Source organism: Seriola lalandi, unplaced genomic scaffold (genome assembly GCF_002814215.2).
Source record: "Seriola lalandi dorsalis isolate HSWRI2012SDOR001 ecotype SW California unplaced genomic scaffold, Sedor1 jcf7180002054581, whole genome shotgun sequence".
NCBI lineage: Eukaryota > Metazoa > Chordata > Actinopteri > Carangiformes > Carangidae > Seriola > Seriola lalandi.
Window position 1 is genome coordinate 3,753,265 of NW_019525134.1, and position 23,691 is coordinate 3,776,955.

General features: G+C 44.2%; 1 protein-coding gene across 2 annotated transcripts in view; it reads right to left on the minus strand.

The window, feature by feature from the left end:
• rtkna (rhotekin a) overlaps nt 1-23,691 on the minus strand; it is a 39,681-nt gene that overhangs the window by 3,796 nt on the left and 12,194 nt on the right. The window contains exons 1-10 of one of the 2 annotated variants that reach the window (XM_023418291.2): nt 22,674-23,258; nt 6,111-6,372; nt 5,414-5,467; nt 3,471-3,588; nt 3,142-3,366; nt 2,867-2,961; nt 2,121-2,227; nt 1,828-1,959; nt 657-822; nt 370-474 (exon numbers count right to left, since the gene is read on the minus strand). In XM_023418291.2, coding sequence (XP_023274059.1) covers nt 370-474; nt 657-822; nt 1,828-1,959; nt 2,121-2,227; nt 2,867-2,961; nt 3,142-3,366; nt 3,471-3,588; nt 5,414-5,467; nt 6,111-6,372; nt 22,674-22,697 — 1,288 coding nt within the window. In that variant the 5' untranslated portion in view covers nt 22,698-23,258. Of the gene's footprint in view, nt 1-369; nt 475-656; nt 823-1,827; nt 1,960-2,120; nt 2,228-2,866; nt 2,962-3,141; nt 3,367-3,470; nt 3,589-5,413; nt 5,468-6,110; nt 6,373-22,673; nt 23,259-23,691 lie in introns of those variants that run through there. The other variant, XM_023418290.2, reaches the window with a different exon arrangement.

Below are 23,691 nucleotides of genomic sequence, written 5' to 3' on the forward strand. Positions count from 1 at the left end.
CATGAATGATGTATGAAAACACAAGGAAATAATGAAGAGGGACAAAGGAGACAAAGCCAAGGAGTGATGGATTCAGGGCAGACAAGGAAAATTGAAAAGGGCAAAGAGGAACAGAGAAACAGAAGACAGAGAGTAAGTCAGCGTGTCAGAGATAAGACCCATTCTATCTACAGCACAGAGAAGTAAAGCAGAGTGTGAGTTTGAGATATCAGGAGAGGAAAATTTAATTGTGACAGCATCTCTCATGCATCCAAGGAATTAAAGCTACACACAGTCACGTGCAGTGCAGACACAGTGCTTTCTTTCCCTGTCTTCCCTTTTGTTTTTCCTTTATAGTTAAATGAGTTTTGATCAGGGGAGGGGTCTTACCCATTTCGTGGTAAAGAGAGCCCTGTTTTGGTGTGACAGGAGCCGGTTTCCTCGGTGATGGCAGTTCAATTTTCATTAAGTCATCACAGCATTGCTTCCACTGGCCTGTACGTTGGAGACAAAACAGTAGCCTTCAACAAACCCGAGCAGCAGATATAGAGAATACACAATATTTCACGCCCCTTGAGATGGAGTCTGTTAAGCAGCTATAGTAACATACGTGAGTGGCTGCATGCAGTGGGTGTATAATCACACGCTGCCTGTGTTCTAGCATAGCAAGTACTCACTCATATCATAGAAATGTTGCCAAAAGGCCTCCATCCACCGATGTGTGTCCTCGCGGCTGTCTGTGGTCAGAGTGTGCGTGACCTCCTCACCTCCGTACTGGTTACTGATACAGATATTCTGAACTTTACTCTGAGGGTCTTTCTCCGACGCGCGTATTCTGGTCTCCTGAAACAGGGGAGCAACAAAGAATACAATCATCTGCCACAAAATGACTACAATCAGGAATGAATGCCAGTGCTTCTGCATGAAAAAAAAAAAATTATGTGCTGCAACAAGTGGTCATTATGGCAATTGTAATTGTAATTCCCCACTGAAAATAAGCCCTCACTAATAAAGCCAGCAATTAGCCCTCTTCCAAGCCATTTCCCTTCAGCAATTATCTAACAAAAGGTGCAGACATCTAAATTCCCACCTCCTCATTCTACTCCAAATGTGTCTAGGTCTGTTTAAAACCACTAGATGGCAGTGTTGTTCCATTCATTAATTTGTCACACAGAGCTCCCTCCTTCTCCTTCAGGAGGGCCCAACAGCTGACTAACAAAGGATCACACAGACCTGATCTGATCTGACTAACTTGGCTTTGGGTCAGCTGTGTGCTCAGGGTCAGAGGCTACAAAAGACCGAATGAGTCACTGTGGAAAGAATGAGAACCCCCACAGGTATCAACTCTCAGACACACAGACAGGAAATAAGATGATTGAGAACCTGACTGGCTGACTGACTGTTCTTTACTTCAGTGCCTGAAAAAACAGAGGGATGAGAGAAATGCGATTCCTGATTGGATGGCTCTGAGCATCGTGTCTTATTGTGTGTGCAAAGACTTGAGAAGATACTGAACTGCTCTTTTCTAGCTCTGCAACACAATCACAGTTTCCTACTCTTGGCTTCTGAGCTGTTCTACTGACAGCCCTGCTCTGTACTATCAAGGGGCACCTTGATAGTACTTACTAAGAGAAGATATCGTCTCTTACTTTTTTTGGCTCGAAATATACCAGTTGGCTTAGGATTCAACCTGGCAGCAATCCACAGGCCTTACCAACTATGCTGTTGATGCCTGAGGTGTTACCAAAAAACACAACTGTATGTTTTCTGTAAGGCTGGATCAACCTCTGGAGGCTTATTACTACAGCGCGGATAGTTTGTCTGTTTTCATGTGATTCCTCTCCTGACCTTGTTGATAGCAATAGTGAAAGCTGGTTCGACGTTGGCCTCCACGTCTTCTTGCCGGTGGTAGCAGAAAAGGCTTGTTCCTTTCAGAACGGCGTACACTTTTGTCCAACTCTGAGGGTCACCTCCACACTGCTGTGAGGTAGACAAAAATATCGATGAGGTGTGGAGTAAAAAAAAAAACAGGGAAAGAAGCACAAAGAGAGATGGCATCGTAACAAGCAGAGGAGGGAAGCGGAGGGGGAGAAAAGGAAAAAACATGTTCATCAGCGCTGCAGACCAACCTGGCAACTTACCTTAACTTTCAAACATCCACTCATCATCTGTTGGGTCATGCAGTGAGGCTGAGCTGCGAGGCGGCAACACATACTGCCGTAGAGTGGCAGCCAGTACGAGCACTCTTCTACAGGGAGAGAGAGAGACGGATGGGCAAAAATAAACACCATCAATAAATAAAAAAAAAAAACATTCCCTCATGATATTCAAAATTCACACACAAACATGTACACTCATATGAATCCGCACACGCAGACACACACTTCACCCGCACATCACATTGCCTGCCCCCACTCACCCACCCACCCACCCATTTAAAACAAAAACAAGGCACGGGGGTGTAAAAGACTGGCAGCTGCAGGGAGAGTCATGAAGTGCGGTAATGAAACTTTACAGCAGGCTGAAGGGCCAATGAATAAAACACTAGGGGCCTGTCTGTCGGAGGCTCTGGGCCCTTGTTAGCCCACATCATTACAGCTTTACACAACAGTCACCTCACTAGCACAGCGTTTATTACTATGACCTTGACAATGGCTGTCTGTCAGAGAACATGGAGACAGAGAGGAAGGGTAAGGAGGGAAAGGAGGGGTGGGGGCGCACAGTGTGCTGGCTTAAAGAAAATTATTAGAATGCAAAGGAGGAGTGAGACGGTGATGTGTGAGAGAAGAACAAAAAAAAAAAACCCAAAAAAACAAGACAGATGGCTGATTTGGCTGAGAGAGGAGAAAGATGGTGAGGAGACAGATTGATGGAGGCTGCCACTCACCGTTGCCTGAGATGGTGAGGTCATGTGTGCGAAAGCTGTCCTGGACGTGTGACAGTGACAGGGTGGTATGAGCTAAGAGGTGGTACTTAGGGCCTCTGTCAAAACACAAGCGAGGGGAGAGAAATTTATTTGGTGGTTGAGTATGCATGCTTACAGTGAAAAACGGTCTCCATAAATATACCCACCTGTGTTCTCAGAAATATATATCTGTTATTTCTCTCTCTGTTCTCACTCCATTCAATCTAACCAGCATCAAATGTCAACTAGTCACTTACGGTACAGAGGGAACTGGCAGAAGGAGAGGAGCTGCCCCTCCGTTGCTGACAGGACTGCATGGTCCAGGCTCCATGGCTGCACGGAGCTTCTTCCCAGCTGATCGGCCCAGAGAGGAGCTCAGTTTACTGGCTAGTTTCCTTGGTGTGCTCCCTGCTGAGTAGTCGTCCTCTGAGCAGCAGCTGTACAGCTCGACACGGAGCTCAAAACCCGGGCTGGCTTCGCTACTGCGAAAAGGGAACACACATGACGAACATGACTATATCAGTGTCGAATACAGGTCGGATGCGGGTCTTTTTTTGTGGGTATTACAGGCAGATGGATGACTCACAAAACAATGGCGTTGTCAAAGCAAATATCAGTGAGAGTCCGGTCCACTATCACCATGTCTGTGTCAAAGATCTCTCCTCCCAGCTGGAGCAGGCAGAACACCGCACACCGATGAAGCTCTGCAGAAGAACACGGTGAAAAGGCAGAGCAAAAGAGAGAAAAAATAAATCCCACATATGAGACATGTGATCGGCTTTTGTTCATTTGCGTCACTTGAAACCTAATTTTCAGCTCCAAAACAGCATCACCTGCAGCCTTCAAGATTTAGGTAACTATGAGACCAGAGGCTAGAGAGGGCATATGACCTGAGTGGTTAAAACTCCTCCACCTGGCTGACAAGCACATCTACTGTTGTTTGTTTCAGTTCAGCAGTCTCAATGGCCAGCTCTGCTAAGGATTCCTTTGCAGCATTGTTCGTTGTCTTGAGATTTAAACTGAAGCACAATGGTCTTTTAATGTTGCAGCGGCCAATGAGAGCTGGGTAAGAAGAACTCTTGCCTTCTATATATGTTGCCAATAAACTATCTCAGGGAATACACGTGTTATGAGGAAAACAAAATTCCCTTTTAATGAGTCATTTGTTGGATACTGAACACCATCACATCCATAATAAGAGTGAGAAATGCAGTAGTAAAACAGTACCTTGGGTATCACTGCTGTAATATAAATAAAATGGCCCTGGATGGTCTACTATCTTTCTTCTTGTGCGTTTCTCTTCCCCTATTGCACAACTGAATCCAGGCCATCATTTTGCCACTTCTCATACAAATTCAAAATTACAACAGAAAAGAAGAGGTGGTCTGTTGCTACTTACAGTGCCCATTTCCCCAATGGGTGTCAAAGTGTTGGACCACACTGCATGTGCTTCCCTGTCAATCCCACATTGAAACTTAATATTCAAATTTATTATTCCAAGTATGAGCTCAACATGGTTAAAATATGAATGGGCACGTGAGAGAGGAACATGCTTTACTCCTCCTTGCCTCCTGGGCTTAGTTTATGTCTCGGTGTGCTTAATGACCTTGACTAACAGCCTCATTAAGCTTTGTTAAGAGTCTACTACCTGTCTCTTGAGTTCATTTATATGCGCAGGCCATGCCGATTAATTCCATTCAAGTTGCCAGGGGAGAGAATGAGCACTGAGACTGCCATAATGACTGCACGGATGTTAACCCACATTGACTCTATCAAGAGGAGGTGGAATAGAAAAATAGTCAATATAAATATGACCGCTGTAATATTTTCAGTGCACCATTGAATTCTGAAATGCCATAAAAACATTCAAATATGACTGGGTTCACAGTAACATTCCCCAGGACAAAAGACTAGGGGCGTTCCTTAAATGCACAATGTCAGATTTCATTTGTTCTGCCTCCCAGTATTCTCTGCCCTACTAATAATGACCCAATTCAGCGCCAGTGTACTGCTGCTTCTCAGAGCCAAGAAGAACAGCCAACAAGACGAAACAGTGGGTCAGGTTGTGCTTGCCAGGAGTTTCTCATGTCTAAAAAAGAAAAAATCAGTTCCTGTGAAATACAAAGATATCTGGGAAGCTGCAACAGACTGTAATGATCAGAAACAGACACTGAGTAGAGAAATGTCATACTGTATGGTCTTGTTTGCACTGTTCAGTGGGAGTCTCCTGGGTCAGCATATTTTTAAATATACGAAACAAAAAAAGTCCACATCAGTGTTTCACCCTGAAGACAACGATGAAAATGTGATTTTTGTTCTGCAGTCACAAGGAATCCCACACTCACGTCACATGATTTCTCAAAAGCTATCACACAAATAAACTCAGCATCTTTGAAGTAGCCATTCTATTGCTGTGTGAGGCCACATGTCACCTCCCTCAGAAGGAAATCATTAATAAAACCTACAGGCATACATCATCAATAAGCCATCGATGAATTTCTTCACTTGCATACAGAGGTGGTTCCTCACCTCCTTTGTTCTTGAAGTACTCTGTGTCTTTCCACATGAGAGGGATACGAAGATCTGTAACGACAACAGACAAAGAATTAGACCACAAAAATGTTAACCACCCTTTCTTCATGTTCCCCAGCTGGGTACCAGACAAGCAGCAGTGCCCCAGTGAACCTCTACCCACGCACGCATGCACGCACGCACGCACGCACACGGGCGCACACACACACACACACACACACTCTCAGTCCTGTAACTCATTAACATTCATATCACTATTTATTTCTTTAATTTTTCATCATGTTGTAAACACAAATAAAACAAGAACAAAAAAAACACATCGCCCCTCTTATCTTGCTCCCTGATGTGAATTATCTCTCTGCAGTGTGTCTGTGATACAAACAGAGAAGCTCCATAATCATTCATCTCTGTCATATTGCGACAGGCAGCATCTTGCAAGTCACCACGTTTTCACCGCGGTCAGTAAAGACGCACTTGTGCAAAATATGCCTGACGAGAGCTACTCTGCGTTAAATTAAAACACTACGCAGATGGTAAACATTCCTTTTCCTTTATTTGTTACTGGTCAGTCTTTTGCTAACCACATTTCACAAATTAAAATGTGGTTAGCTTAAAAATGCGCAAGAAAATGCTCCCCCTAGTCTTCCTCCTGTCATCTCCTTTTCATAAATACACATTTTTAGTAGTTACTTGCCTGAGATGGCCACTTTTCCTTTGCATGGGAGTCTGTCGTCCATTGGCCCTGCATCCGACGACCTTCGCGTGACCTTCTGCATGACCTGAGCTTCCTTCATCCTCTGCAGCTCCGACATGTAGGCCATGATACGGGTGCTGCAGGTCTGCAGGCTCTTGGCTGCCTCCAGCGCCTGGTCTCTCTGGGAGCAGGCAGCCAGCAGCTTGCAGGCCCCATCACGCATCCGGATCTCATGGTCAATCTTCTTCTGGATGTCGCTGTCCTGCAAGGACAAGGGATTGGTGGAGGGAGAGAAGGGAAAAAAAGAGAGAGTGAGGGAATTGAGGCTTAAATGACAGATGACGTCACGTTTAAAAGAATATTTCTTTGGTTAATGGAGGAAGAAATGAGTAGAGAAGTGCACGAGGTAAAGTGAGAGAGAAGCGGATTAAGTCGTTTTCGGGAGAAATTAAGGTTAGAAGAAGATTAGAGAAGACAAGTGTCGTAGATCAGGCCTGTTGGGGATACATTAATAAGGCGTGTCCCTGAAAGCAGTCTGTGTTCATTGGCGTGTGTCTGTGAGAGAGTTGGCATCGACAATATTCAAACACATGGCCTTTTGCCCTCTCACCAACGAGCCCACCCCCAGCTGAGCAGAGACGTAGATGCTGAATCATTTAGTACAAACGTATTCACTAGACACACACAGACACACACACACACACAAGGGGAGAGGCACCTCTCCAGTGAGAGAATAAAGAATGAAGCTGTCAAACGCTGAACGTCTGCAGCCCAAATGAGAAGCCCCAGACATACACAAATATCCACACACGCACACACTTAGCGACTTCTAGCCACTGTCCTTTTTCCTCAAGCAGCTTTCTAAAAGGAAAGGCTTATCTGGAGCAAGAAAGCCACCCTGTCTGTGATTAAAAAGACTCTGTACACTTATACAGGAGTACACATGCACACACTCACTCGCAAACTCAAACACATGCAGACAAAGGTTCCTCAATCTTAAACTGTCTGGCTGTGTCTCTGGTGATGCTGTCCAGAGTTTTAAACAAATGTCTAAGCCCCTCTTCACTCTGTCAGCAGAGAAAAAAATACTGTATGCATGAACTTAAAACAGCAGACAGTGAAAGGAACGGACTAACATATGCGGTGGGAGGGATGAGCGAGCACAAAGGGATCCAGGAATCAAACAAAGCCCAGGCAAAAGCAAAGCCGTGTCGACCTTGAGCGTTAGTGCCAGTGCTCCTTCTCAAGCTAAAACCTTTGAATCACGTACAAATCAATGCACATAAATCCATGGAATACTGATCAGGAAGGTCGTATTTAAAGAGCTGGCTAAACAAAGTAGGAAAATATCAAGTTTACCTTGTGTGTATGATGAATGAATGAACAAATGGAAACATATGCCTGACTGCTGGAGTAGGTGTAGGTGTAGGTGTGTGTGTGTGTGTGTGTGTGTGTGTGTGTTCGTGTGTGTGTGTGTGTGTGTGTGTGTGCGTGTGTGTGTGTGCCCCTCCTTTTCAGTGGTACATTAGCAATCTCAAACTCCCCCCACAAATAATCTCTAATGCTCCCTTTGCCCTTCTTTTCCCACTCCTCTCTGCCTGATAAATGCACCTTCCCCTCCTCTTGTCCAACATTTCTCACACATCCTCTCTCTCTCTCTCTCTGTCTCTCTCTTTCTCTCTCTCTCTCTCTCTCTTTGCCCGGTTCTCATGAATTTTTTATTCTTTTGATTTAAGCTTTTATACTTTCACTACTCATTTTCTTCCGCCTTCTCTTGCGCTCCGCTCCATCCATTCCACCTCACTGTCCTCAATCGGCTTTTCTTTCTTCTCCTCCACTCGTCCTCCTCCCCTCTTCCTTTCTACCTGTGTCTCTCCTAGCGTGAGCCTCTCACTTTGTTCAGAACAGGCCCAGTGGGAGAGGGATGAATGTGGTTTGGACTTAAAAGTCCACATTTGGACACAGATTCTTGCTTGAATACCGTGCACTACAAAATGAGGTTTCATGTAATTCTTGATTAACCACTGCACTGGAAAGGCTAACTTGCTTCTCAGAGTACAACCACACTACTTCTGCATGGTGGTGAAAGCTACACTAACAGCTGTTAATCGCACATAAGATCCAACTACTCTGTCTCCAAACTGCACCACCAAAACATTTAAACATTGTCAGTAAAAGTCTGACGTGCGTTACAGTATGTCTTGCTACAATAACACGGTATGACATTTAAAAAAAAAAAAAAAAAAAAAAAAAAATGGCTGGAGGTGATTACAAGCAGATTTCTCCCTTGAAACGCTGCTGGAGTGAAGAATTATCAGACACAGCATGATGGAGTGTATTTATACTGATATAATGATAATGATCAGTCTAGAGTCGTGTAAAATCTGCACTGTGGCTGCTGAACACAGTGTAGCTACGCAAATAAGCCTGCCATTAAATAAACACTTTCACTGGCTGAAAAGCAATTATCGTACTCTCGACCACAAAAGAAAGGAGACCAAATTACAGCAACAGTATAAACATAGATAGTCTGCAAAGTACAAGTGGAGGATTCAATTTTGCAGGTCAAGCGTTTGTTTATGAGAGTTGATGTGCTTTTCTTTCATCGTAAGTGCCTGTAGTTTGGAGACGAAATAGTAATTTTAACTGAGAATGGGAGAAAAAAAGAGCAGGTACTCAGCTGATGCTGTTTCCTAAATCACTGACAAAACAATAATGAGGTTTGTAGAGTCTACTTCTTTAAGACAGAGGTTCTTCTAACAGCTGTCAGTGACAAAACTACTATTTTGATGATCGATTCCTGGTTGAAGCAATTCATCAAGTCATAAATACTGAAGACAACTGCTTTGTACAAAATGATTACACCACTCATATTCTTTTTTAACATTTTATATAGAAGCCATTAATTCGTTTGCGGAGAAAAATATTCATCTATTATTCGATCACAACAAAACCATTAGCTGTAAGCGATAAACATAAAAAATTTGAACCATGGATAAAGAGAGAAAGTCCAGCTCAGGCTGTGACAAATTTCTTTGTCAATAGTGGCGCCGCAAACTATGATGCATGCCTGAGGCTGGCTCGCCAACTTTGAGGGAATGCAATGCAATGCATACACACACACACACACACACACACACACACACACACACACACACACACATATACACACACACAAACACAGAGTAAAGGAGCTGTTACCACAATTCATTTCCATGCATTAGAGTGACCTACTAGGAGGAGGTCCTGTATTTATAGCAGCTAAATTAACAAGCTTCTCCTTCTGGGGATCTCAGAATAGAAGACAAGCAGCCTAGATCTAACTCTAATCCAGGCGTCTGGCGTCTGGGTCGGGCTAGCAGAGTACAACAACCTGACATAAACACTCACAAGATAGTCGAATTAGAGAAACACAGGTTTACACACATGCAACAACAAGCAGGACAGAAGTCCAGAGTGGATGAACTCATTTTCTTTTCATTATCTTTCTCTCACAGGTACACATGAATAGTAGTCACAGTGACTCCCTCAACACAGTGTCCTCAGAGTGGCAGGTGTTAGACCAGTGGGCATTGCCAGAGAGGCTGACTGCCTGTGACGGCGGCACTGTGGACAGCAGCCAGACAAAGGGTGAAGGAAGGGTGGATAAGCGACAGGGATGGAGTGCATGTTGGGTATCAAGCAGCGACACAGAGGGGAGGCGGTGATGTCAAAGAAAACAGGAGGGGGGGGGGACTTGAGGAAAAGACTATAGAGGAGGGAGAGAGAAACAAAAGAAGAAGATACAGGCTGACAGGGCGAAAGGTCTGGGTGGAGTGAGAGAGGCAGCTGAGAGAAGAAAAAAGATATAAGAAAGGGAACGGGGAAGAGAGCGAGGGGAAGAGGAAGAAATGAGAAAGCACACAATGTCAAGCAGGTCAGTGGGTGAGGGGATGGGGAGGGAGGGATGGTGAGGAAGAAAAGCAACGAAGGAGGAGGATCAAGGTGTTTGTAAGAGACAGATTTGGCAGTAGAAAGAGAAGTGGTGGGTTCTATATAAACACACAACCGATGGAACGAAGCACAAAGCTCTGCAAATGAGCAGGCGTGGAAATAATAGGGAGAGAAAAAAACTTGACACGTGGAGACAAGTGTATCTCTGCGAAAACTTGAAGCTTACACTAATGGCTAAAAACAGCAAACTTCATAATTACGTATGAATTTTGGAGTTAAGCATTTGCCAAAAGAATAGAATGAAAATAAGAATTCATCCAATAATTCTACTTTGTTACAGATAAATGTTTCAACAAACCTCGATAACATCGCTACATGACGCACACAGTGTATGCGTAATGCCAAAGTAACCTTTCAGCAGGTAATTTGATGCCTCAGTAGATACCAGATGGTCACTTCCTCTGTCACCTTCTCTGTCCCTGTCTGGCTGTGTGTTTTGATCCTCACTTGTGTGTCAGTGGGGTGTGATCACAGAGACACTAACACACACACCTACACAAACATACACACATACACACACACACACGCCGCCGGCTGGGGATTTGACGCCGCTACAGATGGTGTGTAATGGTTTGTTTACGATGCGTTGTTCTGCATGAGTAGGCTTTCCTGTTCAGATCACTGACCCTCGACCTCTGACCTCTATCCCTAACCAGACCAGACGGCTGCAGTTACAGCATGGGGTTAGTCCGCAGGGTGAGGTTTAACACACACAGTGAGTATGAAAAACATCAAGAAACAACACAGTCTGCCTTGTACAGCAACCACATTAAATCCACCCACCTGGGAATGAAAGACACAGCGCGGAGGAGGAGTAGTTGCTCCTAAACTGTGTTTAAATTCATGAACAAAAGGACTCATATTAATAATTGTGAAATGCTGCCACTGATTTTAGAGCTGAAAATAGAAAGAACATTTTCACCACTGCAATGTCAGTCAGTCAATCGGTCGACACATCACTTTAGTCTTAAATATAACAACCAGTATTTAATGGATTGCTATTTAATATTATTATATTGCTATTAGCAGACGATGAATTGATCCCTGATATTGGTGACCCCCTGACATTTTGGTTACGCTGCAATGAGGTTGATGTTTTTTGTTTTTTTTAATTTATTTTTTTGTGCCTTTATTGATAGTGCAGTAGAGAGAGGAAATGTGGAGGCAGAGAGAGGGGGAATGACATGCAGCTAAGGGCTGTCCGATGCAGTACTCGAACCGGGGCCAATTGCAGCGAGGACTGTAGCCTCTACACATGGGGCGGATGCTCATCCAACTGAGCTACTCGACGCCCCAATGAGGTTGATGTTTGTGGTTTAGAGTGTGACTGAAGTGTCTCAAGAATTAATGGATGGCTTGTCATGAAATTTGGTACAGGCATTCATGTTCCCCACAGGATGAATTGTAATACATTTGCTGATCCTCTGACTTTTCATCTAGTGCTATTATCTGGTAAAAAACGTTTTCCAATATTTAGATTTATGACCAATATTCCTGCAAAACTAATGACATTCATTAACCGACAGCCTCAGGTCAACATTATGCCTGCTAAATATTAGCATGCGGATGTTAGCGTTTAAAGCACTGCTGGGCCAAAATACAGCTGGGCGGTCGTGCAGACTTGTTGTGCACAATAATCTGCTGCACATCTGAAACGTGCGCACATACACAACAGACATTCAACATCAATACTGATGCCGGTAGAGGAATTGTCCTTCTGCTTGTATAAATAAGGGGGTCAGAGGTCACGAAGAGGATTTCTGACATTGGGATCGAACCTGCATCCCACAGTTAAAGGCTGGTTTCTCTAACCACTATAAAACCATGCCACCTTCTTGTCTTTGCTGACTCTGAAGTTGTTTTATTTTCGAGGCAGAAAAGACGCTGCAGCTGACTGGCAGAATACAAAAGTTTGTTGGACAGGCAGAGTCAAAAGAGGGAGATAGAAAAGAAAGAAGCAAGGAGACCAAAAACGAGAATAACAACAGCAGAACTGAAACACACTCAGACAAAAAGGAAAAAAAGATTTGTACACTCTCACACACACACACACACACAAAGGCAGACAACCAGACAAACACACACGCACACACACTCACAAGGACATGTACAATGTGTCAATCTTCATGGCAATAGACATGAAGACTGAGACAAATGTGCTCTATCTCTATTTCACATACACACAAAACCAAAGATTTGCAAATTCCTGACCACTCCCATACACTGGGACTTTACTGACCAAACTGCTGGCTTTCAATTAGCCAGCCACAACTATGTGCCTCGCCTTCCTCTCCACCCTCTTCCGCTACTTTCCCTCTTGCTCACGCTCTTCCCCTCTTCCTCTCCCACACCCAGTGCATGGCTGCAGTTAAGGACGGAGGGGGCAGTTGAGGGTGCAAGAAACGAGCAAGAGTTAAGTGAAGAGAGAAAAAAAAATCAATGGCAAATTAGCTGAGAGAAGGTTGGAGGACGAGAGAAAATTAATAGAAGTAAAGTAAAGTAGAATATAGGAGTTAGAGAGAAGAAAGATGGAGAAAGGAAATTGGATAGAAAATGTGGGTTAACAGATGTGAGTGAGTGAATTTAAGGAAGGAATGGGAGGAAATGTGGGAGGAAAATGGGAAGTGTATAATGATTTACATATAGCATGGAGTCAGATCAGGAAAAACAAACAACAAACCCAATCCAACCTCGAACCACTCAAAAACAATCATCCAATTCACCAAACAACATCCCTGCAGTGTTTCAGACTCCAGCTGCTGCTGAGCAGCCAGGGCACAACGACAGTGGTTTGGTACTGGTCATGGAAGGCAGAGAGGAGGGGGGAGGGAAACAGTAACGGGTGGAGTGTTTGCTTTCGCTGTTTTACGACAGCAAAGCTGGCTACAAAGCAGTCCAAGTCTGTTCACTGCCAGGACACCCTTAAGACACACACTCCCAGGGCCCAGTCATATGGCAAAATGTGGCTGTGTACGCTCTGTGCCAACATGCTGATGTCATCACTGAGGTGATCACTATGGAGTTTCAACAGTGCACCGAGTCGCTCTTATAGCTGGAACACTGTGAACTCTCCCCCTCCCGACAGCTTATGCATTCAATTATTTCCTGACAATAGAGACTGTTTCAGCTCTGCTTGCATGGAAAACTATGTGTGTGTCTGTGTGAGCGCTTGTCCACATGTGCTTATGTGCGCAAGCGTGTGTCCAAATGACTTTGCGGCCAGCTGTTCTCACACAAAGACAGAGTGTTTCAATGCAGCTGGGTCCCAGCACACATGGGGCAGAGTCAGAGCAGAAAGTGCTAACGAGATAAATAATATGAATGTGACTGTGTTTCAAACCATATTTGAGGTACATGCAGGAGGTGACGGAAAATGCCCGTGTACGCAAACAAGTGCATGCATGTAAATTAGTGCATAGTTGTTCGGTGTGTACACTTTGTACTTGCAACTGGATGCTGGCCCCAAGGAGAGCAACAGTGGAGTGAATTTCAAGCTATAAAACAAATTTGTTTAGAGCTACAAGGGAGCACAGGGAGCTTAGAGTCTGCCAAGCAGTGATCACTTCAACAATTTATAGCACACTAAAGCTTGATGGCTCTTACACGGCTGTGCACACTCAGCCTAATACACCGGGTCCGCATTATCATATAGTAGCACAGCAGGAGCTGGGAGAAGCAGCAGGGAAGCACACCAAACTGCAGAATCATTTGAAGGCCGTGTATAGGTGATCATAACAGGGAGTGTGTTTGCACTTATGTGTGTGTGTGTGTGTGTTACTGTAAAGACTGTGTGTGGTCTCTCAGCATATAAATAACAGGCCTGCAGAGTATAGATTTGTGAAACACTGCGTACAGGTTCCAGAGCAGCCTCATAAACAACAGTGGGATGGAAAAAAAAGGGTATACATTCATCCTGGAAGGTAGTTTATTATGAGTACCGACAGCACAAAAACACTAATAACAGCAGTACCCCCTCCCGCTCCTCTTCCATCTCACCTCTAAAAAGGAGCAGGGGGAGCAAGCTGGGCTGTATTCAAAACACATGGTCAGATATAATAAGCTGGATTGTAAATCCTTGCTAACTTGTGGAACTGAATCCAGAAGAAGGACAACAAAATATATCATAATCTTTGAGGATCCAAGCAGACCGTATAAGGCTGAAAAACAGTGTTTGAATAGCTGCACACAAAACTTGCTTGCAAGAAATATGATGGTGATCATTTTTATTCTTTAGCAGCTCTGGCGTAGTTTTCTGAAAACACGATCCACAGATTTTGGTGGGAAAGGAGACAGAGAATGAACCAGAGTTGTTACCAAGCAGCTTCCTTTTCCAATCAAACAGTAATGGAGAGAAACTCTAATGACAGAAACTGGCAGACCGAATTGTCTGGGGGGCTACAGGAGGCAATTAATGAATTACAACACACACACACACACACACACACACACACACACACACACACACACACACACACACACACACCAATACTGTAACCTCATCAGTGCACTTTACTGGCACAGTCATAGTTGTGCACTGCAGCCTGGAACACAGCCACTGACTATTACCAAGTTGATACTATATTATTAACTGATTAGCGAGCTTTTCCTATAAACCAAAAGCCCAAACAGAGAAAGGAGGGAAAGGTTTAGGGAAGGAACGGGTATGAAACAGGTCTTTCTAAGCCCCTGATCAAAGACTGCTGTTGTCTCTCTCAATGAGAGCACTCTGCTAGTGTGTCCCTAAGTGGGGAGATAGAGTAAAGGGGATTTAATCACATTAAAAGATCCACATGAGGCAAAAAGGCATTGATGTGACATTGTAATCCACTCTGTGCTGGAATTTTTCACGCTGGTACAGTCTGTTCTTTCTCTAACACATCAAATTACTGTCTGAAGAGAGGTCAACGATAGTTGGCTGTGTCACCTATCGCTCCTTACGCTTGTATGGCTGTGAGGGGATGGGCAGAATATGGAGCGCAACACTGATTTGACTCTTCCAGGAACCTCAGTGTGCGTGCAACTGTCGTGGTGACTGACAGCTCTCAGTATGTTACCTCACACCTTGGGTGAAAGTCAGGAAGGAGGCAAAGGGAGGACACAAAAACAGGCATTGGATTTAATCTCTGCCATGTGTCCGTGATGGTGGGGTTCGCTTGCTTGTTCACATTTTTGACTGTGACTGATGAACACTATCAATGACTAGTTGTGTATTTTGCAGGATCTATTTCAGCTGCATGCTTCCAGTTATCCAGTTGTCCAGCTTACAACCGCCTCCAAACAGCAAACATAAATTAGCAAGAAACAAACCCTTAACTGAGTATGCTAGTGTTTGCCAACGGCTCCATATTCCTTTGCGAAGATGCCAAATTAATTTGGAGCCTACTGTCGGCATTAGTATCAACAACCTCCCTGCTGTAAACAAAGAAATACCAAAAATGGAATCAACATGACGCTGTCTTCAATGTGTTACTTCATATATCTCTTTACTTTTCATGGCAGGAACCACATTAGCAAAACTAGATGTCTTCCTTTCACAATGAAACCCTTCAGTCAGGCAACGAGATAGAAACATGGTCACAGTATAAGATGTGTGGGAAGGATGTAACAGCATGAAGTGTTGCTGGAGTGGGAGGATGGGAGAGACAAATGGCAGATGAGGAACAGCCAAAGGGACAAACGGAGGGAGTGGAGGGCACGAGGTCACAGGAGAGCGGCATCCCTGCTGGGTCCCCGTACCATTAAGCTCCTTTTCATCCTCAGTGGGGTAAGTGGTGGCCAGTTATCTCACTTGCACAAACCAATCCTAACACTTGATGAGCAACACACTATAAACACACTTAGAGCTCTCATTAGTTGACTTTTGCAAATAAGTTCATCCAAACCCCCCTGCTGATTAACAGTTTCAACAGCCTGACACAATGTCAGTGACACACACACACACACACACACACACACACACACACACACACACACACACACACACACACACAGTGCTTGCCCCAGTAATCCCAGGCTTTCCTCCTCGTCTGAATCAGGATGAGGAAATCGGGGCTAATTAGCTCAGCCAGCCTAACTAGCATTTAAGCCTGCCAAACTCTCCTCCCTGTTGTCTTTTATCTCTGACCTCTTTGCTATACTACAGACACACATGAAGATGTGCAAAGCATGTGGGGATAAGACTTTATTAATGCAGATAAATCTGAAAACACATTATTCTTCCTAGTTTTAGCCTTCTATTCACATTCAAAAGCACACTTTAAACTGGGTGGATTTTCAAAACACTTGTCTTGGATGGTTTGGCAAAACTGAGCTCTTCCTAACAAAATCCTAACATATGATTGTCAAGTGATAAAACTTTCATAATCTCACATATTCAGCTCCGTATGGTTTGGCAGCTGCCGTTAAATTTAAGAGGAGGACAAGGTTTTTTTTGGCACTTAAATTAGATTTTTTTTTTTAACTATCTGAAACTTTTAGTTTGAATGGAAAACTCATCATACTTCCCATATGTATGATGTATCCATCTTAATTCTATTTAAACTACTGTATGTCTTAGAGGTTTTTCACTGGCAGCATCACTAGCAAAGTATTTACACTGTCTAGACACACAAACCGTCCATCTTCTATATTTGTACTGTGTGTGTCCATTATTCGTCTTTCTTCTCTCCACTTTCCAATTCTCCACAATTCAGTCATGCTTATCGCAACTTGGGTCTATAGAGGTAAAAGCAATCAGACAATGTTGTTTACAGCTTTTATTGTCTTAATCAAAAACTGGATATAAATGTAGTGATTTTCTCTCTGTCTCATATATTCTGCGTGCTCTCTCTGAGCCCCATCTCTGGCCAAGAGCGCTGTAGTTAAAGCTGCTTTTACAGCTCTCCATTATTCATCACTGTTGCTGCCGTTGCCTTATTTAGTCTATATGGCCACATGTATATATATAACCACATGTGCTGCCCCCACGTGAGCTCTGTTTGGAGGGGTGGGGAGGCGTGTGTCTGTCATGAAGGTGCACAAGACAGAGACACAATAATAAGGCAGCAGACACTCTATGGCGAGGCTGTGTGTATGTGCGCAAGAGCTTATGTGTGTCCTCTATCACTATCGACCAGCCGTGAAGTGAATGCAGTTCATTATAATATTCATGAAGCTGCAGGACTTCTGAGCGGAGTTAAAGCAAAGCCAGATATCACTAAACTGACCCTCAGCCCTCTGCCCTCAGGGCAAGAAAGACCAAGAAAGGGAAAGATGAGGCACGGCTGGAGGGAGTGTGTGAGTGAGTTGGGGGTGGGGGTTTCTAGCCACTTATGTTGTAATTATAACAGTTTCATGATTTCAGAATATAAAGTATTCCTACCCTCCCTTGTTCTCCAACAAGATGTAAGGCCTTGAGAACAGAAGTAAAGATTTACACGGACTGAAACTGAAAACAACTGGATCTGAAATGTGAGACGACACAATGCTTTACAGCCTTGCGGTATGCCATCAATTAATGGCTGCCATGAATCAAGACCTGAGGAATATTGCTATCACAGGGTAATAAAAGTAGTATTTGTTTCACTGCCTTGATTAATGAAAGCCATATTAATGTCATGGGTAACACATGTAAGGTGAGATTCACTATCAGTCCCTGAGTCTGTCACTGTGGTTCCACCCTTCTGCCACTTCACAGCACTTACAGCCTGCTCTGGTTACTAATGGGCCACATTAACCCCTGGAGTCTCTGCATGTGTGTGTTGTGCATGCGTGTGCATGTGTGTACAAGCATGTGTGTCAGTTCATTGAGAGACAATGAGAAAATGAGTCGGGAAGGCAAGAAGGCGGATAAGGGCAAGTACGATTGAGAGGTGAAAAGAACAAGATCGGAAATATAATTAATCGTGCCAAGTGTGTTTGTGTGTGTGTCTGCGTGTGTGCAAGCGCGCATGGTTCTTATCTCTGCCCTCCAGAACATTTTTAACAGATTGGGGGATCCGCATTTACATACAAGCGCACAACATGAAACTTATAACTTATACACAATCATTTAATACACCACGTATCTACACAGCAACACCGCGCACGCAGATACTAGTTCAACAAAATATTTATTCAGCCACAACAGAACAATGCACAGCCTCTTTCTGGTGACATGTAAATGTGCCATACGCAGGCACACATGAGCAGAGCCGGTCTGGGCCTCACATGGTTTTACATTCCAGTTCAGAATGAACTCCTTTTGTCTTTCCTGCATCTGTCTGCGCTGCGAGGGAATGAGCACAAAGCAGATAGATACTTATTGCGCACTCACTTTTGCCTGCAGTCATCTAATCTGGAAGCAATAGTGATGGCAGTTTCTCCATAAACACAGCAGTGTATAGAAGCTATGGTGGGGTAGTTTTCTATAAAAAAAAAAAAAAGGGGGGGTAAACGAATAAGTATTACTATTGTATTTGAATTTCTAAATAGAAGGAAGCTATATATGCTACCAAAATATTGGCTGCTGACCAACTCAGCCTAAAAATATCAGAGCTGGCCCGTGTTGGTCAAGTTTTTCCAGTGGGGAACAAATGCAGAGCAGAGGTCTGACAGTGGCTGACTGCTCAGTGTTGTGGTATTTATGGAGGCTCTTCAGTCAGCCAGCGCCTGTGTGCCTGAGATAAATAAGCCCAAGTAAACATGTTTCATTGTCAACAGCAGCGGATCATTCGGGAGTCAGGCATCAAGTGTGCACCGCGCCCCTCTCACATTCTCTGGCTGAGCAAATCCACAAGCTATTTTGTGTCTTCTGTCACACACACATGCTGCACACACACACAACCCTTCCTTTCTGCAACAACTAACCCCAACCCGCACTGGCTGGGATTTCATGTGAGTGGCATGATGTGTGCGGGGAATGATGCGTATGAGTGTGTGAGTGTGTGTGTGTGTGCGCGCGCGTGTGTGTGAGGGTGTGTAAAGCTATATCTTTGATATTATTATTATCGATTCTAAACGGCCACGCCAGCATTTCATCAGAGGGCCATGGGAAGAGGATAAAGGATAGCCTGGATGGATTATGCATTATGTTAGATCTCTGTAGATCTGCTGAAAGTGTGTTTATGAGTTTGTGTGTGAGTGTGCGTCTCTGCACACATTTTGTGGCTCCGCTCATATGAGCAACACAGGAGCAATTCTGCTAAACAAACATAACCTAATCATGGATTGGCAGCACAGATGCACTGTAATATGAGGGAAAACACACACACACACAGATACACGCAGATGCGCGCACACACACACACACACAAACACACACACACACACACACAACAGGTAGCAGGTATTAGACAGCCTTTCAAACGGTGCTGTGTAAATGACTGACAGCTCAGCAGCTGCTTCCTCAGATAGACATGACAGATAGACGGGGCCAGGTCTGATTGTGATCCACTGCCAGCAGCTCTGCATTAGCTGCTTGTCTGATTATCTGTCTGTGGGACTGAGCTCTCTCCTACATGACCATCAATCCCTTCACAATCTCTCTCTGCATCGTCAGGTCATCACTCCTCTCTAATTGTCTGTCTGTCTGTCTGTCTGTTTATCTGCCTCTCTTCTGTTTTGTCCATCACTCCCATCGTCATCCACTGACTCAGCATCATCAAGTTGGACCATCTCTCCGCACATACAGTATGTCTTCTTGCCTCAACCCTATTTGTGTCTGCCCGCCACAACAGAAAGAAAAGTAGGATATAACCGTACTAAGGGACTTCTGTCATGGCATGTCAGAGCAGTTTTTGAACTGGCTTTGTTTAGTATGTGTTTGAGTCATGAAGCTAGAAACTTAAAGCAGGAGAGGAGGACCAGAATTGGCAAGAGAGGCTGTGAGAAAGTCAGAAACCCCAGGAGAGAGAAAGACTGTGTATGAATAAGTTTGAGTTAAAAGATCCATAATTGGGTGGGTGGAGAGGCAATATTGTGGTGGCGCAGGCTCTAAGTGGCTCATTTTTCACACTATTCCTTAGACAACTGGCTCAAGGAGACACACACAAAACAAAGTCCAATTCATCCCCTCCTCCTCCACGGCTTCTGTCATACAGTAAGTAATGGGTTTGCAGTTCCCCCTGAGTTTCTTAGGCTGAGGAGGGTCCTATGTATCTCAGTGTATCTCAGTCCCAGCAGCCGACCCCCTGGGAAAAAGCAGTGGACAGTATCAGCAGAGAAAACAGAATGACCTCTATTGCAGACACACAGTAGCACAGAGCGGAGCAGAGAGAGTCAGCATGAAACAGAAAAAAAAAAACCCACACTCGCACGTGACTGCAGAGGGGAATGAAGACTGGGGAGGGAAGAGAAGGAGGAGAGACAGTCAGATACAAGCAGAGGAGACACTCCAGATACCTTGAAAGAGACAGACAGAAAGCTAGGGTGGACAGACAGAGACTTGACTGCAGAAAGCTCCTCTGCAGTAAGTGGTTATTGATTGTTAGACAAGGGCCAAAAGGATTCCATGGCCAGTGAACTGACACAGGATGCTGGATGCTTCTTTCCTCCTTGCATAATTGCAAACGCAATGAAAAGCACAAGCAGAAATGCATTTAACAGCCAACAGATTCTGCTTAACTGCAGCATGCACCGACCAACACTAGACTTAAAGTGTACAGCAGCAAAAAGGAACACGCGGCTATACAAAAACGTATCAGGAAGACTGTGTATTGAGGATGCTGTGCAGTCACACTGAGGAGGACCTCTGGCACATCAGTGACCTTTTTCACTACTAATGATCAGAGACGGCTGTGGTTGTAACAAGAGTGGCTTCCAATGCACTGCACACGCACACACATATACACAGAGATAGAGACACACACACAGAAATGCAGGCTGTGCTCCGGGAATGGAAAGATCACATCTGCCTTGCTCGCTCAGTCCCTGACTGATGCTGATGCCGGTGACCTTTTAAATCAACACGAGAGTAAAATCTAAACTCTAGCTCTCTCACATCAGGAAGCAGCCTGTCATTAAGTAAAGTGAAGGCAATCAACAGACAGATGAAGGTAGTTGTTTGGTTCATTTGTGCATGGATAGAGTTTCAGCGGCAATAAAAAAAAGTTGATTATAGGAAGTGGTCAGAGCTACCAGTCTGTCGGTCAAATGTGCCCAAACTAAGAAACCAGTATGACTGGCTGTCACACACACTCAGGCTCCATGGCCCCTGTTCTTAAGGGGACAGCATGCTGAGGAAAACATTTTTTGGTAGCTATCCTTTCTTTTTTTAGCATTTTTCTGAGGTTTGTGTGTGTGTATGTGTGTGTGTGTGTGTGTGTGTGTGTGTGTGTGTGTGCGCGTGTGCATGTGTGAGTTTAAGTAGAACGCATGGTGAACTTCTTCCTGAAATAGAAATATGAATGCATGATAGACATGTCTCTGCTATGTGGACTGGCATCAACAGAAAGCCAACATATTTCTGTCAAAACCATGGCATTAAAACAGTAAATATCCTCACATTTAAGGGTCTTTTCTGCTCCATAATTCAATTTAAGTTTGACTATTTCTTTGCCGCCAACTGAAGGCGTTTAGGAAAGATTTATTCACATGAGAGGGGAAGGGCTGATGACTGCATGCAAGTCTTTATTTGAAGTAATATCCCACAGTTCTCACATTGTCCCCACTCTGAGGGGCTGGATAATAAGTCACAGTGCTGTCAGACAACATGAAACTGAGTTACTATCCCCCTACTAATGTCACCTTTTACTCCAGCAACACACAAACAGCACAGAGAGGGCCATAAGGAGTAAAGGTGACAAAGAAACAACATCATTAGTTGCTCTTATTATTGACCTGGTAATTATGCCCTCAGGAACTTTAATTAATATTTTAATGTAACAACATCTGTCCCCTAAAGTAAAAAGGCACACTTACCAGTTACTGGCAATATTGTATATTATATATTGTGACCAAACTCCACTTAAAAATCTTGCAATTTAAAAAAAATGTTTATTAGTAGAAGATTTGAATTTGTAGAATGCCACCTAAAAGATTTCACAAATCATTAGGTGCCACTCTTTCATTCGGCATATATCTTATACACCAGTTAAACAACTTCCACCAGTAAATTCATCTTTAAGGACTAGTTCATCTACTATTAAATCAATCATCTTCCACTTAGAGAGAAACGTGGTGGACGGTAAAGAGCACTGTGTGTCAGTTCTAAAAGTTGTAATTTCATTAATTAAACCCGCTGGTTCAATCATAAACATATCTCATTGAATGAAAATAGTCTCTGATCAGGTTCAGTCAGGAATGCAGACTTGAGAGATAAACACATTTTAAAATGGCAGGGTTTTCAATAGCACCGTTGCGTCTATCCAAACAGAGCTAACAGCACGTTATCAGAGTGGACTTGCTCCAATCAGCTGGAGTCAATGCGATGTCTCCAAAGCCGCTGCTCTGCGGCTCATTGTAGGATCACAGGCGGCTTAATACGTGATCTGACTGACAGTGACGAATTAACGCAAAGTGTGACGAGTATCACAAGTGACTGACATTTTCCATTCCATCTCAAACTTAATCCTCCTCCGAATCTCTCGGCAACAAAGAAAACAACACGCTTACCCTTTGGTTGTTTGAGTTGTTCATCCTATTCGAAGAGGAGCACTCCGCTTCCCAACTCTCCAAAACTGGCAGCACGAGCGCTTTACGCAACACCAGTGACCGTTCAACGTCCCACACGAAATACCTTAACTCAGATTTTCCCTTTCAGGCACCTCCATTTATAGGCAACATGAAATATCCACTGAGAATCCGGACCCAGCTGCCGGTTATTAACCTCAGAAGTTGTTAAGGATCCGCGCAGAAAATACAAGCCAAAGTCTTGGCGTTTTGGGGGCGATAGCGGTCATGTGTTTCAGCCTCTCTCTGTGTTGTCTTCATCATCATAATCATTGTCGTCTTCGTTGTCCTAGTAGCTCCTTAGCTCCGGTCCGGACTCACACACACGCAAACACACCACTACCAGCACAAGGGAGGATAAAGGCTGACCGACTGATGGACCAACCGAGAGCCAATTCCGAGGAGGCGGGTGGGGGTGTGTGTGTGTGTGTCTGTGCGTGCGTGTGTGTGTGTTTGTGCCTAATCTGTCTAGCTGCGCGCAGGCAGAAGAGAGTGAATTGACATATAAGACACTAGCTCTCAAAGCTGTGTCCAGGGACCTCCAGGGGTCCTTGAGGAGAGGAGGGGCAAATATCAGGAACAGTGTCGTCCCACTGTCATTAAATGAGGTGATGTTTTGCTCATGAGGTTTGCTGTTGCCAGTGCACCACAGCAAACGCAGGCATGCATTTCAGTGTTTCTCATGGGGTCCCAGGGTCTCTTGAAAATCTTACAAAAGGGCAGTGCACAGTCTTGAGCTATTTGGAAGAAACTGACATAAGAAGGATTTGGCAGCCCTCAGTTTGGCCATAGTTTGAAGTGGGTTGCAAGAGTGTCAGTAAAATCCACTGCGGCCGCTCTGGTGCCTACACCACCCACAGTGGAAAAAACATGTTTTTCTTTTTTTTTTTTTTAAGTAATGACTCAAGTTTTTGCACAAGGCACTGGTCAATATGCTGTTTGCAATGCTGCACAGTGCAGC